A 15,077-nucleotide genomic window follows, 5' to 3' on the forward strand; every position below is an offset into this window, starting at 1 on the left:
CAAATACTTCAGGAAATAGTAAATAATAATAGTAGGAGGAGGAGAAGGTAATTTTTATACACTTAGTACATGCTACAAACTGTTCTTAATCTCAGTGAATCTTCATAAAAGACCTAGAAGTGAGATACTGCTTTAATCACATTTTTCAAATGTGAAGATTGGGCTCAAGAGAAATGAAGTAACTAACCAAGATCATACAATTAATAAGTCACCTAGGGTGTCTTTCCAAGTCGTCTCCAGAGCCTGTGTAATTGTGTATATACAGTAATACTTCTTGCATAGCCCATTTTTAAAATTTACAATTCAAATTGTGATATTAAGGATAATTATTCTTAATTTGTATTTACTTTATCTCATGCAGTTGCAGAATTAGGTTTTGTTTTTGTGCTTCAGTTTTCCTCTTTATATTTACTTTTTATTGAAGTATAATTGACATGTTAGTTTCAAATGTACAACATAATGATTCAATATTTGTATACATTGTGAAATAATCACCACAGTAAGTCCAGTTAACATCCATCACCATGAACAGTTACAATTTTTTTTTTCTTTATGATGAGGACTTTTGTAATCTACTTTCTTAGCAACTTTCAAATATACAATATAGTATTATTCACTACCATCACCATGCCATCCATTATATCATATGACTTATTTTATAACTGAAGTTTGTACCTTTTTGCTCACCCCCAGCTCCCCTCTCTGGCAGCCATAATCTGTGTTACGTATCTATGAACTTGATTTTGTTTGTTTTGTTTTGTTTTGTTTTTCAAATTTCACATAAAAATGAGATCATGTGATATTTATCTTTCTGTCTGACTTATGTTACTGAGCATAATGCCTTCAAGATCCATCTGTGTTGTTGCACATGGCAAGATTTTAGTCTTTTTTGGCTGACTAGTATTCCGTTATATGTATATATACCACAGCTTTATCTATTCATTCACTGATGTCCACTTAAGTTGTTTCCATATCTTGACTATTGTATATAATGCTGCAGTGAACATGGGCATGAGTGTATCTTTTGAATTAGTGTTTTCATTTCCTTTGGATAAATACCCAGAAATGGAATTACTGCATCATATGGTAATTCTATTTTTAATTATTTGAGGAAACTTCGTGTTGTTTTCCATAGTGACTGCACTAATTTACAGTCCCACCAGCAGTGCATGAGGGTTCCCTTTTTTCCACATCCTCTCTAACACTTGTTAGTGTCTTTTTGGTAATAGCCACCCTAACAGGTGTGAGGTGATATGTCATTGTAATTGTGATTTGCATTTCCCTGATGATTAGTGATGTTGATCATCTTTCCATGTGCCTTTTGGCCATCTATATGTTTTCTTTGGAAAAATGTCTATTCAGATCCTCTGCCAATTTTTTAATTGGATTGTTTTGTTTTTAGTTTTGCTGTTGAGTTGTATGAGTTCTTCATATATTTTGGATATTAACCTTTTATCAGATATGTGATTTGCAATATTTTCTCCCAGTCAGTAGGTTGCATTTTCGTATTATTGATGATTTCCTTTGCTGTGCAGAAGCTTTTAGTTTGATGGCATCCCATTTGTTTATTTTTTGTTGCCTTTACTTTTAGATATCAAGATAAGATATCAAGACACTTACCACCTGTGTTTTCTTCGAGGAGTTTTATGGTTTCAGGGCAAACATTCAAGTGTTTAATCCATTTTGAATTAATTTCTATGTCTGGTCTAAAGTAATAGTTTAGTTTTATTCTTTTGCATGTGGCTGCCAGTTTTCTCAACACCATATTGAAGAGATTTTCCTTTCCCCATTGTGTATTCTTGCCTCCTTTGTCATAAATTAATTTATCATATATGTATGGATTTACTTTGGGCTCTCTATTCTGGCCCATTGACTTATGTGTCTGTTTTTATGCCAGTGCCATATGGTTTTGATTACTATAGCTTTGTAATATAGTTTGAAAACAAGGAGTGTGATGCCTCCAACTTTGTTCTCCTTTTTCAGGTTTGTTTTGTCTATTCAGGGTCTTTTGTGGTTCCATATAAATTTTTAAGATTATGTTCTATTTCTGTGAAAATGCCATTGGAATTTTGATAAGGATTGCATTGAATCTGTAGATTGTTCTAGGTGGTATGGTCATTTTAACAATATTAATTTCTCCAATCCATGAGCATGGAATATCTTCTCATTTAATTATGTCTTCTCCAATTTGTTTCATCAGTGTCTTATTATTTTTTCAGTGTACAGGTCTTTCACCTCTTTGGTTAATAAAAATAGCTTTTGTTTTAATCAGTTGATGACAACCCCCCAATTATTTGCTAAATGATTGTTCTTATAAACATCCTTGGTTGCAAACAAAATGTCACGTCCCCTGGAAAAGATGACCACAGTGACCTCAGACAAACTCAGTTGGCCAGGAACTGAGGAGGGAGAGATTTACTCTGCTTGGGATAGGCAGAGAATGTTTAACGGAGACAATGATATTTGAATCAAGCCTTTAATGTTTGGGTTAAATTTGGATAAATAGGAGTCTTCCCGGGGATAGGGCATTCCAAACAGAACATAAAGCATGTGTGAAGGCCTGGGCAACTCAGAGGGCGTGATATGTTTGGGGAATGGCCAGGGAGGAGGAAAGGAAGTAGGAAAATATGACTAAAGAGAAGGGTGGGTTCTCCATTATTTTCAGTAGCTTGACTTTTCTAAGTATTTGACTTTGCAATCTTCACTGTTAGGGGAGCAGAAAGCCACAAGCACAGTAGCACCATGGTCAGGTAGGTACTTAATGATAACAAACGTCTATAGTGTTTCGTGGTGGAGAGACCCAAATAAGACACTAATGGCAGTGCTTCGAGCAACAGATAGTGAGCTAGGATGGAGCAAAGGGGTCAGAGTTCAGAGAGTTTATTAACAAGAGAAATAGGCTACAGAAAATCTTTCTCTTAAATAAATGGACTGTAAGGTAAATAAGTAGCGTTTATTTGTGGAAGGGCTATCTCTACAAAACAAAGTGATGTGCTTTCAAGGAAATAACATGGGAACATCTTTAGCAGTTATTTTGGTAACCTGAAGAATTTGTATTAACAGATCCCAGTTCCACAGAATGCTATCCTGGAGACATGTTCTCTTCCCCATTCAGATTTCCTATGGAAATTGAACACCCCAGTTATTTAGTGGAGGTGTAAGAATAAGAGGTAGGTTCTGAGTAGTCCTCCTACCCTTCTAGCCAAGACCGCTTTGTCCCTTCCCTTCTAAATATGTCACCTGGGAAAGATGGATCAGCATTAGTGGAGATTCAACCCAAATGTATTTGAGAAATTACCCAATTAAAAAATGTTGGGAAATTGGTCCCAGCCACTCAGTGAATGGTTATTGAATGGATGAATTAATAAAATTTTGAATTCACTTTAATAACTTTTGACTTAAGCATGTAAAATAAGATTTGATAGAAAGGAAAAAAAGTCTTCAACTGAAACTTTCCTATTTCATCTTTTACTGAAATAGCTAATGTGCCACTTCTGAAAAATACTCCAGCATAATACCAAATGGACTTTTTACCTCTGTGCCTTATGCAGTAGATGTTTACAACTTGATTATTTAAATTTGAAAACTGAGCGTATAATACAGCGTATTTAATCTTGTTATTTTTTCAAAATATCTTCTTTAAACTGTCCTTTAAGAGTCATTCTCTGTACTTCAGTTTATTTAAAATTATTTTACCACTGATTGTAATTCCGTCCCTGGTAGTTTAGAGGAAAAATGTTTTTCTATTATGTTTCAACAATTTCTATAGTTGTGTCTAAAATCATAATTAATAATAATATTTGCTGTCTATGGAGTGCCTGTTTGGGGATGTGTTTTGAAAGTATTTCAAATTAAAAAAAAACATAGTAAATAAATACTCTTTACCCATTTTTCAGATGGGTGAAAAAAAAAGAGTCAAAGTGGTGAAGTTATTCAACCGAGACCTCATAGTTTTCCAGCTGTATTATATTATAAGGCTCAAATGTAGGTCCATTAGTCCGTGAAACCTGTGTGCTTCCTGTAACATCATTGTGGGTCCAGATTTTACCCCCTTCTTTCTATTTTATCTAAATGTTAACATGAACCCATAGTTGATATGTTGTTCTATGTTACTAATTCTAAGAATCTCTTACTTTGTCTTTTTGCTCCTACATCTCTATAGATACTAATCATGAATGTGTATCAATACCACATTCCAATATACATACTTTCCAACATGCAAGGAAGAGATATTGTTATCCCAGCTTTGTGGAGTATTAATTTAGTAAACTTTTTAAAGTGTTACCTAGATTCAGGAAATAGCTATATACATCATTTTATTCATATTTAAGAGAGAGAACTATAAATAATGGTATTTTTTTTAACCAACAGTGGTTTTTATAAAACTAAATGCAAAATAGTTTTACTACTTGATAAACAGATAACCAAATTAGAGACTTTTATAGGTAATAAAAGTGATCGCTATCTCTTCTCCGTCCCACCCTCCTTTCTCTCCTCACCACAAAAAATTAGGCAGGATTTTTGTTCCAAATCATCAGGATAATTGAGACCTATTTCACTTTGTGATAGGGAACGTCTGTCTTGCAGTGAAAATTTATTGTCCTGTTCTGCAATGAAAAAACCGATATTCTTAATGTTCTTACACATTCTTTTCTTTTATGTGAACATTTTAGGTGTATCAATATATGCATGAAACGATAACTGTTAATGGCTGTCCCGAATTCCGTGCCAGGGCCACAGCAAAGGTAAGACTTGAGTAACTTTAAAAATGTACTCAAGCCCAGCGACCTAGTAATTGACTGTGCGCGTGTGTGTTTCAGGTGTTCTCGTGTGTACACTAAGAGAATTTAGACATCAGTGGCAGCCCAGAGTCTAGAACCAGTACTACTTCCCAGGTAAAAATCCTAATGGAAAACTGAACGTTTCTGCTGCTTCTGTAGCTTAAGAAAGGAGAATGATGTCATTAAACTCACTAAATGTTCATTTGGCACAAGCAAATCTACTGCTTCACTGTATGCAATGTTTCTTGGTTTTCTGACACATTCATCTGATCCAGAAGACCCTGTTCCCTGTTCAATGCAGAAAAGTTTATTTGCACAAGTCTAAAGATTAGATATGAGGAGAACTCAGCTGACACCCACTGATGCAGGATTTTTGTTGTTAGCTTTTTAAAAGAATATGGTGTTAACTAAAAGGAAAGCCTGTGACCTGTTGTGGTAGTGACCACATGTGCTCTTGAAAAACTCAAATCCAGAGATTGCAGAGACGCTACGAATGAAACTGTTAACAGCAATAGGATCATGAAATTATCTGGAAAATAGGCCATTAGGAAATAATTGCATTAAACTGAAATCACTGATGCAAATCTTATTTTACAAATACAGAAATGTTATTATAGACATATGTATGCTTTTTAAAAGCTTTTCTCTTTCTAATGATGTATAAGAAATAAGAACTGGTGAAAATAATCAGAGTTTTCCATTTAATTCTTTCGTGTTACATCCCTTTGTGTTTGGTTTCTCTCCTGATTTTTTTTAGTTTTCATTCTGTAACTGAACATTGTAGATTTGTGAGTTTTTTGGGGTTTTTGTCTTTTTTTTTTTTTAACCCAGGCCAAAAAGGGTATTATTATCATTACATCATGCTTTGCTTGTACTGAAGTGGAACACACACCGAAAAATGATCCCTACATGGTTTAATTAAGGAGAAAGTGAATTACGTAGTGTTTTACCATTCTCATTTCTTATTCATGTAGAACAGCAGGATAGCAGCATAATGTTGCAATAGCACAATATTTTCTGGTTGTTTCTGGGCTGTCTGCATTGCATCCATGTCAGCCATTAGAATCTATGCATGACAACAAGGTGCATGAGCAAATGCATGTAGCTAAAGACAAGCCATTATTTCCATATCATTCACTACCTTTCACTAAATGCAGACGGTAGCATAATGCTAAATTGATGTGATAATGCTGTGTGTGTACAGTCGTTGGGAATCAATATTTTCAGTGTTGAGTAAATCGCTTTATAGTAGGCATCTAATCGGCTGTGGTGAAGGCAGGTTGCTGGAGGTGAAAAATAAGAAGCAGGCAGAGAATCTTTTCTTGATAGAAACTATCTAAATGCTCTTATTTCCGTGGGGAGTGAGGGGGTGAACACTAATGGTAAGTTGTTTCCTTCAACTTATTTTTAAAATATTAATAGATAGGAGTTTTACAGTAATGTGTCCATATTAAATGATATTTTGTACATCTAGGTATAAAACTACAGACTGCTCATTTTGTCTACATTGCTGTAGTCATTGAAATCTTAGTGTAAAAATGTAGAAGAAAAAATCTGTGACAGATAAGAGGACCTCATAATAATATGGAATATTGATGTGAAATAATTATAATCTGTTTGAATCATTATTTTAGCTTTTTTCTTTTAGGCATTTTCCATTAAAAAAAAGTACTAAATTTGCTAAGCCAGTGGTTTGGCACTAGCAAAATTATAGATGTATACGTGAGTATGTATGCGTAGAAGTGCTCCTCAGTGGATTGCATAAATAGGTATGAACATTAATGTGCAGGCGTTGGGATAGACTGTGTGTCATACAGAGAAGTGGGAGCCACAATCTCAGCACTTCGTGTGCTCCTGGTCAACATTTAAAATATATATACACAGTGATAATGGCATCTGTACTGTATGTTAGGTAATATATGTAATATATGTATATGGAAAGATCCTTATGAGGAAGGGAAATTTTTATCCTGATGGATTTTTATCCTGGAAAGGTAGAAATAGTTGGGCTGCGCTTTACCAAAGAAAGGAACCATGGAGGACATCTAAGTGAGGAAAGGCCCCCCACGCCCCTTTCGAGTTTTTTCTTTCACAGGAGAGTGCTATAAAATAGGAGAAGTGGCCTGATCTTCCCACTGCAAGTCGTATGATTAGCCTCGTTTCCCTCATTTTATTACCAAATGACCATCTTTTCTTTCAGGCCACAGTTGCAGCTTTTGCAGCTAGTGAAGGCCACTCCCACCCCCGGGTAGTCGAACTGCCAAAGACGGATGAAGGCCTTGGTTTTAACGTGATGGGAGGAAAGGAGCAAAATTCCCCCATTTATATCTCTCGCATCATTCCTGGAGGGGTGGCTGAAAGACACGGAGGCCTCAAGAGAGGAGACCAGCTGCTGTCAGTGAACGGAGTGGTATGTTCATAACATAACCAGAGGTTTTTCTCTCTAAGCACATTCTTTTTTTTTCCCCCGCTGCCCTCACCAAAGTCAGTGTTGAAATCCTAAAACAAATCTTAATTTTGTGTCCAAACGGCTTCCTAAGCGTTGATGGATATTAAGCCTACAAAAGCAGTAACTTACACTTTTGATCTCTCACTTGTCCTGTTCAGGGATAAGTGTGACCTAGTGGGAAGATCATCCCAAAATATTATCCCAACTAGTAGAATGTCCCCCATGTAATACTCTAATTGAATTAATGTTTAGAAGAATGTAATTTTAAGTCACTTTTATTCAAACTGACTATAAGCAAATATGTACATTAAAAAAAAACTAAAACTCCTCACTGTATGTATTTTTTATTTTCATTAGAGAGGAAGGATAATTTTAATATGTGTTATAATAATAACACACAGGGAAAAGGCTAATGCTCAGATAATTCTTTAAGCCAGATATAGAGCTATAGTATAATAAAAATATATTAGCCTCTCTCCAGAAAAAAGTTTGGCTATATTATCTATTCATCATATAAATTTCAGTTTTCACATGAAGTTAAAATAACATTTTAACATACATTTCTTCATAACTTCATATTCTTTGCATGCCATTACCTCCACATACAGTGAGTTGCTAATGAAATGGCTTCGTATGAAATGAGTAAGTTTTGCCCATAATTTCTACGTACATCAAAAATAAATAATCTAAAAGCATAAATTTCAGAAGTATAAATAGGTACATATTGAGCTTACTTTAATTTTCCTCTAGCATCTTTTTTCTTAGCTTAAGATTTAAAAAACTAAGCTAGATTTGGGCTTTTTTATGGCCATATTAATTTCTACTATGAATGCAATAGCCAAAATAAATGCATTTGAAATATGATTTTTTGTTGGTAACTATGGAGTAAATCCTTCTGTATTTGTATCTTGCATTTTGTTTCTTTCTTTCTTATCTTTTGCCTGACTGGTGATTTTATAGAACCCAGAATTATTCATTCAACTTTGCTGATCTCTGACGTACATCAAAATTATCAATCCATGAATATTTTATATACCTTCAGCATTACCATGCTAAAACTACCATTTCATTGATTTTTTTCTGTGCAACAATGCTTTGAGATGAGCTTTAAACAACTATGACTATTTCAAAGCATATTTCAACTGATAATTTTGTAGTCAGATTTTATAGGAGAGGGCTCTGGAGCAGGTCATGCAATTATGTCACAAAGTAATCTGTGCCTCAGTGTATGAATTTATAGTGTCTCTGAATATATTGGGTAGATCAAATGAGAGTATAGATTTTAAAACATGAAAAGAGAAAAAAAACCTAAAAATATAGTAATAGTAATTGTCATATAAAGCAATGATAAATATGTATGAAATCAATTTAATATGTAGTTGACTTTAAGCTATCTGTCAGGGGGCTCAAGAGCCTATGTTTATCAACCCCATCATTTGCAAGGATCATAGCTGTTGGCATTTCATAATCACTCATCCATGCCTTGCAATGACCATGTCACTTTACCTGGGAAGCTGCAGAGGGTATTGAACAGACATATTAGGCCCTCAATATCATTATGATTATGGATTTAATATCCTCTAAACCTGAATTTCCTAATCTGAGTACACGGAGTAGTAGCTAATTTGAAGTGTTCTGATGAAGATTAAAATGAGGCAAAATATTTGTTGACAATTGTCCTGTGATAATTTGATCTTACATACCTTTGATAGGTAAGTATGTTTACTGAAGAAAGTTGAAGAGGGTTAGCAGTCCTCCTGTGATATTTCTAATGCTAGTTATGTTAAAAGTAAGTCTTAAAGCAAATTCTGCTACACATATAGGCATATTTTAGCAAACATTATTAGCATAGAGGTATTAACAGACTCATAAACCTCTTTCAGAAGTTTGATGACATCCTGGTTCTCTGTCCATTCAGCTGTTGACAGTCAGTACCTTGAAAAAAAGGTTTACTTGAGGCAAATAAAACAGCATTCCAGAGCCAGGACTTTGTTATCTTTATATTCAGCATTAGAAAACCAGAAATTCTACTAAACTGACAGTTGGAAATAAGGTTTAGTGATCAAACTTAGGCCACTAATCCTTTCGTGCAGGCTATGGGGTCTCCTTAAGATTTTTATAACCTGTTCATGCAAAGGTGGGGAATGTCTCCAAAATCTTTAGTTTCCACATGTATTTAAAACCTTTAATTTTGTCAGTTAAGTTCCATCTGTTATGCTATTTAATGACTCGCTAATTTTGCCAGTGAGAATCCATTTCTGACATATTGTTGCTAGTAAACAAAGTGTTGTTCATTGAAATGGGTATAACAAATGCTTTTGTAGTGACCAACCTCTAGAGTGTTGCCTTTCTGATACAATTTTTGCTGGACCACCTAGACTGGTTAAACCTCCTGAAGTTTAAAATATTAACACCTGTACAGTCAAACTATCCATTATAAATTACCTATTTTAAAGTATTTAAGTCGTATACATTTTAACAGTGCCTAATAGTTATGAAATATTCATCAAAAGGTAGCTTTCCTTCTGTAAATGAGAAACTTTCATGACCCAGTGGGTTTCCAGTAGTCACAGAAAGTAGTTAATCCAAGGTAAGAATGCTGGGGTTCTACTGCCAAATCCAAGACTCTTTTCAGTATGACTAACTCCAGGGAGATGGCACAGCACTTAATGGAAAAAAAAAATTACACTGTAATGGAAGGGCCAAAAAAGAAAAAAAAAATGTTAGCAAATGATCAAATTTACACTTTAAAGTAACATTTGGGGAAATTAATATGGAAGACTTTCAGAACATGCCATTCTAAAGCACATTTTGGAAGGAAGTGATTTGGAGGGCTGAAACAAACCTTAACTACTTCAGTATAAGTACTCTGGGGAAGATTTATTACTCTTCTACTTAAAAAATAAAAAAATTATTGCATGGACCTTTAAACATCTGAAAAGTCACCTGAAAGGATGTCTTAATTATATATGTTTGTTTTTATTCCCTGCCTGTTTTTAGGAAGGATATGTCATGATGCCTGGTAAAAAGTAAAATATAGTAATACAGAATTGTTAACATGGTATATTAGGCAATAAAGTGGGATGTAAAGGGAGAAAATCAATAACTAGAAATCAAGAAGAGATACAGCAGTTGAGCAAGTGATTTTTTTTTTTCCATTAGCATCTTAGAGACCCAAACAGAAGGAAACCCATACCAGCTCAGCTGTCATTGGGAGAGAGTGTTTTTTTCTCTATCCCTGAGCTCCAGGAGAAATTTCCCGTGGGATTTTTACAAATGAGACATTGAATCACCTCATACAATTTTATAGAAAATGCAGAGGCATTTTGCACATGGCTACTTCTAAAGTCAACCGTCAGTAAAAACTTAAGAGCTGAATGCTCAATTAAAATTTAACATTAACACAAGGTCAAAATGTAACAGTTAGAATTTATAGCTTTCTAATGATCTCCTTTTCACCTTTTATCTGTTTATCTGTATCTGTAAGTGTTTTATCAGCAATTTTGAGACAGAACTAAACACTGTTTATAAAGGTTGCAGCCAATGTGGAGCCAGCAGGGATAGTAAATACATTTAGTGATAGAGTCTGGATATTAAAAAAAAAAACTCCATAGAATGGTACAATAGCCTAATTTAATAAGAATCTACATGAAGTCCTGCTAATTCACCCAGAAAAGTAGCTACCAAGGTGCAAAATCAGGAAGGAATGGCTAAATATCAAAATCTGAAAGGAAAAAACCTGGAGGATTTCAAGAGGAGTATGAAGCAGGTTGGGGAAAAGAAAGAAAAACACACAAAAAATGTTAATGTGGTTGTAGGAGCCATTAATACAAATATCCAAATATCGTGTACAGACACCAAAGGAGGAAGAGACTGGTCCAGCTCTTGAGTGTGACGTTCAGCTCACACCCCACTGTACTCTGATATGATCCTGGCTCCATCCTGACAAAGAACAATAAGCTTGTCCAGAAACAAGCAGCCTTGTATAGGAAGAAGGACTTGCCTTGTTTAGGACAGAGAATGACTCAGGGGAATGATGGCTGCCTTTAGTTGTCCTCCATTGTGAGGTACCAGATGCCAGAACCAAGACCAGTGGGTTAAGGCCACAGAGGAAGCAGATTACAGTTTATGGTAAGAAAGAGCCTTTAAATATGTAGGGAAAGACTGAATCATAAGTCAGTATGTGCCCATCACTTGCAGTTTTAATCAGAGACCTGTTTGCCCCACAGTCCGTTCTAACTCTGTGACTCTGTGTTTTCAGATGGGATTTTTCTGAGACTCTTAAATACCCCCCCCCACACACACACACTCATACACTCATACAGAAAAGTAGGCTCTGCCTACTCTCTGTACTCTACTGATGAGACATTTTTTCTTGAACAGAAGGATTAGATATCTACAACATAATACTTTTATTTATTTACTATTTTATAGTTTATAAAAATATTTACATGAGATTCTCCCATTTGTTCCTCAGAAAAGTCTCATGAAATGGATAGGGCCACAGTTTGTTCTCTCTCTCCTCTTTCTCTCTCTCTCTCTCTCTCTCTCTCTTTCACACACTCACACACAGATAAATGAATATAGGGAGCAGTAGCTAATTTGAAAGACTGATGAAGATTAAAATGAGGCAAAATATCTGTTGAGAATTATCCTGTGACAATTTGATCTTCCGCACCTTTGATAGGAAAGTGTGGTTACTGAAGAAGGCTGAAGAGGGTTAGCAGTCCACCTATGATGTTTCTAATACAAATGTACACACAGACCTACACCCAAATACACACACATGAACTGAGTTTCAACCTTTATTGTGATCCTAACTGGTGCTTGCTAAATATAATAATTGGTTCTTTAAAAAGTCAATCCCAGGGAAATCCAAATAAGCTCCATAGATTGTGCCCATGTCAGTGCCCTGGTTTTAATATTACACAATAGTTTTATAAGATACTAATATTGAGAGAAGCTGGGTAAAGTGTGCAGAGGACTTCCTGTATATTTCTTTCCCTGCAACTTCCTGTGACTCAATAATTATTTCCTAATAATTTTATAAAAGGGAGAAAATCCAAAAGAATTCATCTGAAATATGCTCTCTGGTACTGATGGGGGGAGGACAGGAGAGGAACAGGAAGGCAGAAGGCAGAAAGATAAAATCCAAGCACAAGAAGGACAGGAGAGGAACAGGCAGGCAGAAGGCAGAAAGATAAAATCCAAGCACAAGAACTTTAAAAATATGTCACAGTGAAAAGAGGCCTTCATTAGCTTCTGAAATCCAAGCATTGTTTTAGAGCATCATTGGTGGGAAAATTGCGGCTAAATTCACCCAGCTCTGTAGTTAATCCTGAATAAAGCTGTCGATACAGTGTATGCACAGTGCTAATTGATTTTTAAGCATAACAGATGAATGAGTAAAAGGTTAGGGATGGAACAGAATAAATTGTTTTCCTGGAATCTGGCTTTTTTCCCATTTTATAAATACCCATGCCAAGTTAAGGGTGAGTACTCACAGCCCAAATTATTTATGCAAAGAGGCTGTCAGGTGTGGAATGAGGATGAAACAAAAATTAGAACTCTCTGGATTTGAACTCTGTGAAGCTACAGCATCCCAGATGGGAAATCTGTATTACATCTTATTTGTTACCTGAACAAAGAGAAAATATAAGTAGATTTTTTAAATTACAATGAAATACACTATCAGATGTCTATGAAAATTTAAGCTTTACATTGAAATGCATGCCCCATTGACAGCAGTAATTTTTGACCATGGCCTTCTCTTCAGTCTTAGAACAGTCCCTACACATAGTCAAAGCTTCGTATGTATTTGTTTAACTCCAGGCACCATCATAATGATATTTTGTGGTAGGTGCTCTTATGATCACTCTCATTTCACAAATGAGGAAACTGAGGAAGAAAGAGATGGAGTAACTTGCCTAAGGTTATACAGCTACTGAATGAAAGAGCCGGGGTGCCTAACTGGGGCAGTCTGGCCTTACTCATTCTAATTTAAGGGTATACAGATATCTTAGCCCTTAAAATATCAGTATTTTCCTATATGGTGTAGAAAAGACCGATGTTTCTTAGCATTTATGGGTTTGCATAAGTGCATTTTTGGTTGGGAGAGGGTCTGTTGTTTCCTTCAGTTTTTTATAAAGGTCTTTGACCTTTAAAAAGTTAAGAACCGTTCCTAAAGACAGTAACATTTTGAAAACGGAGGCATTGACTTGAATTCAAATGGCTCAGGGTACTGAGGGGATGAGTGTTGTTTGATGGTGCCGTTCCTACCTAACATATCCCTCCATCTCGTGTCAGGCCCAGAAACCACAGGGCCAGAGCGTGGTGCGCACCGCCTGTTACAGCCCTTAGCCACCGCCTCTTCCGGGGTCCACGCGGCCGTCAGAGGGGAGCTGTGCAGGCAGAAAGGCGGGGAAGGCAGGGCAGGGCTTCAGCCTGCGGGTCCCCCGCAGGCCTGGTATGAGCATCGTCAACTAACTTCTAGGCTAAGAGGCCTCAAGGAAAGCTGTTCTCAAATCCTCTCTCCACCTATGAGTCCTTACCAGATTCTCTACCTTTCTGGGCAGCTGAGTGGGAGACAGTTTGGGTTATAATTAAGTAGGAGTGCAAGCTGGAACTTCAGTTAAGTGACGAAAATTTTTTGTTCTTTGAACAACATCACGTGACATCCCACTCACCATTGTGAGGCACCAAGAGAAGCACAATTATGTTGTTTTATCCCAGTCACCTTAGGCAAGGCGCAAACAAGGCACCATAATCCAGGGTATTCTACAACACCGAACAGGTATGTTCTAGACCTCTTCATTCTGAATCGGCTCATGATCTGAGGTCTTCTCAGTCAAAAAGAAGAACAAGGGAATACTGCGCTGTCCCAATTGAACAGTAACAATAGCTCACAGGCTAGAACTGCTGCATTCCCGCCCTCTGATTTCAGTCTACAGTAATGGGCACCGGTACATTAGCCCTCAGACGTTACTGCACCACCTTGAGCTAAGGCTGTACTGATAAAATCTGCTGAAAATGTGTCAGTGCCAGAGCACACTCACATTAGCAAGTGTTAAAGTACAAGTCCCTAGATGCTGGAAAGTATTCCCACACATGGGATCAGGCTGACCTAAATCTCTAGTAATTGCTAGTAATGGGTATTTGACTACCCAGTTATCTTCTGGTGCAGTCTTCTTCATGGTTATTTTAACCATTTGTTGCTTGTGTTTTTCTCATTTTGTGCTATTATTTTAGCAGTGTTTTTCATTCATTCAACAGCTATGTGTAAAGCACTTATTATGTGACAGCTGCTAGGCTAAGATGATGAGCAAAAGAGAAGGAGTTGTAACCTTCCTGGAACTTTCTTCCTGGTAAAGAGTAAGAAATTAATGAGGATGATAATAAATAAACAGGCATACCTCATTATATTGTGTTTTGCTTTATTGTGCTTTGTAGATACTGAGGGGTTTTTTTTAATTGAAGGTTTTTGGCAGCCCTGCATTATCAGATGGTGGTTAGCATTTTTTAGCAATGAAGTATTTTTTAATTAAGGTATACACATTGCTTTTTTAGACATAATTCTATTACACACTTAATAGATTACAGTGTAGTGTAGACATAACTTTTGTATACACTAGGAAACCAAAAAATATGTGTGACTCACTGTATTGTGATGTTTGCTTCATTGTGGTGGTCTGGGACCAAATCTTCAGTATCTCTGAGGTATACCTGTCCACATATAAATGTACATGTAACTGGCATTGCCACCACCTGTCCCGGCATGAAGGAAGTTCCCTCAGGGATTCACTTCAGTTCCACGCTGGTCAGAGTCATGAGATTTTTACTCCATGTGT

At 36.1% G+C, this 15,077-nt stretch overlaps 1 protein-coding gene across 12 annotated transcripts in view; it reads left to right on the plus strand.

Moving 5' to 3' along the window:
- Positions 1–15,077, plus strand: part of LIN7A (lin-7 homolog A, crumbs cell polarity complex component) — a 207,073-nt gene that overhangs the window by 163,760 nt on the left and 28,236 nt on the right. For 10 of the 12 annotated variants that reach the window (XM_072973342.1, XM_072973341.1, XM_072973337.1 and 7 more), the window contains 2 exons: positions 4,674–4,745; positions 6,982–7,191. In XM_072973342.1, the coding sequence (XP_072829443.1) occupies positions 4,674–4,745; positions 6,982–7,191 (282 nt within the window). Of the gene's footprint in view, positions 1–3,151; positions 3,171–4,673; positions 4,746–6,981; positions 7,192–10,392; positions 10,853–15,077 lie in introns of those variants that run through there. The other 2 variants (XM_072973339.1, XM_072973347.1) reach the window with 2 other exon arrangements.

This window comes from Vicugna pacos, chromosome 12, assembly GCF_048564905.1.
Source record: "Vicugna pacos chromosome 12, VicPac4, whole genome shotgun sequence".
NCBI classification, from domain to species: Eukaryota; Metazoa; Chordata; class Mammalia; order Artiodactyla; family Camelidae; genus Vicugna; species Vicugna pacos.